A 3,915-nucleotide genomic window follows, 5' to 3' on the forward strand; every position below is an offset into this window, starting at 1 on the left:
GTCTCACTGAGGGGCCTTTGAGTTCGGTCTAGGCGCGAATGCTAAGGGCTAGCAGGTTCTTTTAGTTGAGATACTTGGCAAGGAGATAGAAATTGTGGTTGTCACGATCCTTCCCCAGCCGCTGCCACAAGGAGTGGGGACACCTCGACGCTGGAGGGAGAGGAGGTCTTTAAGACTCTCCTCCTTGGAAAAATATATTGATGAATTGGCCAAATCGAAAGAATTCCAGGACGGTTGGTTGTCAAAGAATGTTGCGGAGTCAGTCCCTACCGCGGTGCTTGGTCTACAGGTTGGAGATGAGGGGCTCCTGCCCCCATCGACCCTCAGTAATTCATCAATCACTTGACCCCTCGCCAGTGGAACATTCATTTGGGGGAACAACAGAAAGAGCATCATCCCCCAAGATCATGGAGCGACGAGCAGATGAGACGGTGCCGTTGGTGGAGCCGATTGGCCATTCCAAGGGTGTTGTTGGGGGTTCGATTGTGGATCCCGTGCAGGAGTCGTTCGCTTTCCTGGATGATGAAATAGCGGCTCTGCAAACGAAACTTATCGCTATTCATGGTGGACTGATTGGGGTACTATGCGAACTAAGTGAGTTGTTTGACTTGGGGAACCTGATCGGGTGGATCATATTAAGGTAGGTGGATAGTTGGTTCTCCATTAGTTTAGGGGGCATTTCCTTCTAGGTCTTAGAAGACCATTTCATAAACCACTCCGTTCAATGCCTGTAATAAAGTTACTCGCAATAAAATATTATTTTACTAAATTTTGAAAAGAAGTTGAGTATGAACCTTATCATTATGTGACGCTTCATTTTACTCCCCCACCTTATAAATAGGAAAAGGGGCCGCTTCTTTTTAATTTGCATGCTTTTAGCTATTCCTTTTTCTTCAATCTTCTTTTCTTCCCTCATCTTTCGGCTGGTTCCGCTTTTGTCTTTCGGAATGGTCCCCAAATACTCGCCTACCCTGTTCGACTCTGTGAAGGACCGGACCTTCGATGCCGACGGAGAATGAGGTGAGAGAGCTAAAAGGAAGGCATGTTTTTAACGATATCATAGATCTCTGAAAGTTACCCGGATCAGAATAAGTGACAGATCTTCTAGTAAAAGATTTGGTCTTCTATCAAGATCGGTTCAAATATGACCTCCGGTTACCCTTTTGTCAGGAGCTCCATGGTGTCTTCAACACTAAAAGGGTTATTCCGGTGAAAGTGATGTCCAACTCCATAGTTCTGATCATGACTTTCATTTTTTTTTTTTCGGCAAGAAAACCTCTTGTGGTCGATCGACATTTTTAAATATTTGCTTTCTCATTCAAGGTGGATAAGGAGGACTATGCTATGTTTTCAATGGCCAAGGAACTCCACGTGGTAGGAGTGAAGAACAAAATAAAGGATTGGAAAAAGAAGTTTTTGGCCGGTTCCTATTGTGGTGCCATATTTTCAATGTCTAATGTTTTTTTTTTTCTTTTATTATTATTATTATTATTATTGTGGATAGATTTTTTGTCTTTTTTTCCCTGTTTTGTCTTTTTTTTTTTTCCCTGTTTAATTGTCTTTTTCTAATCATATCTTTTTTTCCCCTGTTAAATAGTCTTTTTCTGAAATAATAAAATTATTGAAAAATCCAAACTTGTTATTATCAATCATCTTTTGAATCCCTCAATTTAATAATCGATTCTTCATTGAAAATTGTATTTAGTCATCAAGAGAGACAACGAAATTTATACAGCACATACTATTATTTATATGTTTGAATTATTAGGAAGAACTTTATCTTTCATTTTTTAGAAAATACAGCAAATGTACTCTTCACAAATGTAAAATACCCATTATATGTATTCAACTTCAACAACTATATTTTAACACATAAAAATGACCTTTAATTAAAATAAATTTAGTAATATAAATTTAAATTAAATCATGCTCATTTTGTCTAACAATAAAATACATATCAATATATCAATACTCTTACTTCGATCACAAATTAAAATGAAAATCATATATAAATAACAAAATAACTATTTACTTTTAAATAGTAAAAGATTGCATGAAGGATAGAGAAAGAATTATGTGCATTTTCTTTTTTTTGTTTTGTTTTTTTTTTTTTTTTTGCTTTTCTTTCCTTTATGATGGTGATGTGACATGCAACGCTCTATGGCATTGAATGTTGAAGTTTTAAAACAGAAGCATAAAACTAAGTTAAGTGTTGTCGAGACGAAAACGATTAGGTGGATGAGTGACTTTACACTTAGAGATAAAATGAGAAATGAGTATATCTATGATAGGATTGGTGTAGCTCCAGTGACAAACAAAATTAGAGAGAGTTGCATTAGATGGTTTGGTCATATTAAACGTCGACCATATGATGATCCAGTTAGAAGAGCAGATGTTTTAGATTTGACTTATGTTAAGAAAGATAGAGGTAGACCTCAGAAGACTTGGGCTTACTGTATAAAAAATGATCTTAATTTATTAGAATTAAATGAAAATATGACACTAAATAGGATGCAATGAAGAATAAGGATTCATATAGCCGGCCCCACTTAATGCGACAAAAGTTTAGTAGTAGTAGTAGTTGTTGTTGTTGTTGTTGTTGTTGTTGTTGTTGTTTTCTTCTTTCCTTAACCGCAGACTTTATACATAGGAAGCAATAAAGGTAAAAATAGAATTTATTCAGGAGAAAGTATTACATCTTAACCTCAGACAATATTACGTTACATCATATCATATTTGTGGTGTGATCAATCCCATGAGACATTATTTAAACTTTAAAAGGAAAAAGCGGAGCAGAAATAACATCATTAATCCATCGAAGAACAGATTAAAACTTGTGAATGAAGTCAAGAATATAGTTCGAGATTTCTTCAGCCTTCTCCTGATTAATGAAGTGTCCAACCCCTTCCATCACAACAACATCCTCCAACAACGGCACATCTCTTTTGAACCCACCCTTGTGAATGTAATCCTCCATTCCTTCACAACGGTAGGCTAAATCGAGATCGCCGACGATGAACTTTGTCGGAACTTTTATCTGAATATCATCCCATGGAGCAGTGAGCTCCCAGTTCCTGCACCATCAATTTTAAGTAATTCAACTTCCTAAACTCCATAATGTAGTATATAAAAGCATGATTAACATATAAACGTGGGTACTAACTTGTCTATGTTACGATAGTAATTAATTCCACCGGTGAAGCCGGTCTTGTTGAGTTTGGTCGCGAAGTAGTCGATATCAGCTTCAGAAAGCCAAGCAGGTAACGTGATTTCTTGACTAAATCTTTCTTTAAATCTGTCATCTTTTGGTATGAGAAAAGGGCCTGCATAGCGAGAGGTTAACAAACCCTTCAAGAACAGGGCTGTATCAAGTTCGGCTAATTGAGCTTCCACTTCTCCAGGTTCCTGGAACACAATTATATGCCCTATTTGTTTCAAAAGATATATATATATATATATATGTATACTTTTTAATTATGAGAACTCAGAAGAGTGAAGAGGAAGCGGGACCTGAAATCGACAAATATACAAATCGTCGCCGTACATTGCCCTCAAGGTGTCAATGCGCCAGAAAGCCTGCTTTCTAGGGAAAAAGGCGACGCTCAAGTTGACGAGAGCTTTAACTTTATCCGGCCTGAAAGCGCATAGATTCCACGCCACAATAGCTCCCCAATCGTGCCCAACCACGAAGACCTTCAAGGATCTTTGTGTTATGCGAAAATAATATGAAAAAGGAGAAAATTCACATAATAATAATCAAATATAAAAGATTTATGTGATGCAGAGTTAAGTTCATTCATCTACATTCACAAAGAATGAGATTTCATTGGCATCGAATCAGAAGAAAGAAAAAGCTGCTTGTGATTACAATTTTTAATATTAATTGTTATGCAAATAATACGTAAACTAAGAAAT

At 36.8% G+C, this 3,915-nt stretch overlaps 1 protein-coding gene across 1 annotated transcript; it reads right to left on the reverse strand.

The window, feature by feature from the left end:
- Positions 1-2,710: 2,710 nt before the first annotated feature.
- LOC110037130 (epoxide hydrolase A-like) lies at positions 2,711-3,693 on the reverse strand (the record flags this gene model as incomplete). Its single annotated transcript, XM_020741711.1, has 3 exons — positions 2,711-3,074; positions 3,164-3,405; positions 3,511-3,693. Coding segments are annotated over 3 exons (672 nt in total), but the record flags the coding sequence as incomplete, so codon positions are not given.
- Between the last annotated feature and the right edge of the window lie 222 nt (positions 3,694-3,915).

Source organism: Phalaenopsis equestris, unplaced genomic scaffold (assembly GCF_001263595.1).
Source record: "Phalaenopsis equestris unplaced genomic scaffold, ASM126359v1 Scaffold215744, whole genome shotgun sequence".
In the NCBI taxonomy this organism is placed as follows: Eukaryota; Viridiplantae; Streptophyta; class Magnoliopsida; order Asparagales; family Orchidaceae; genus Phalaenopsis; species Phalaenopsis equestris.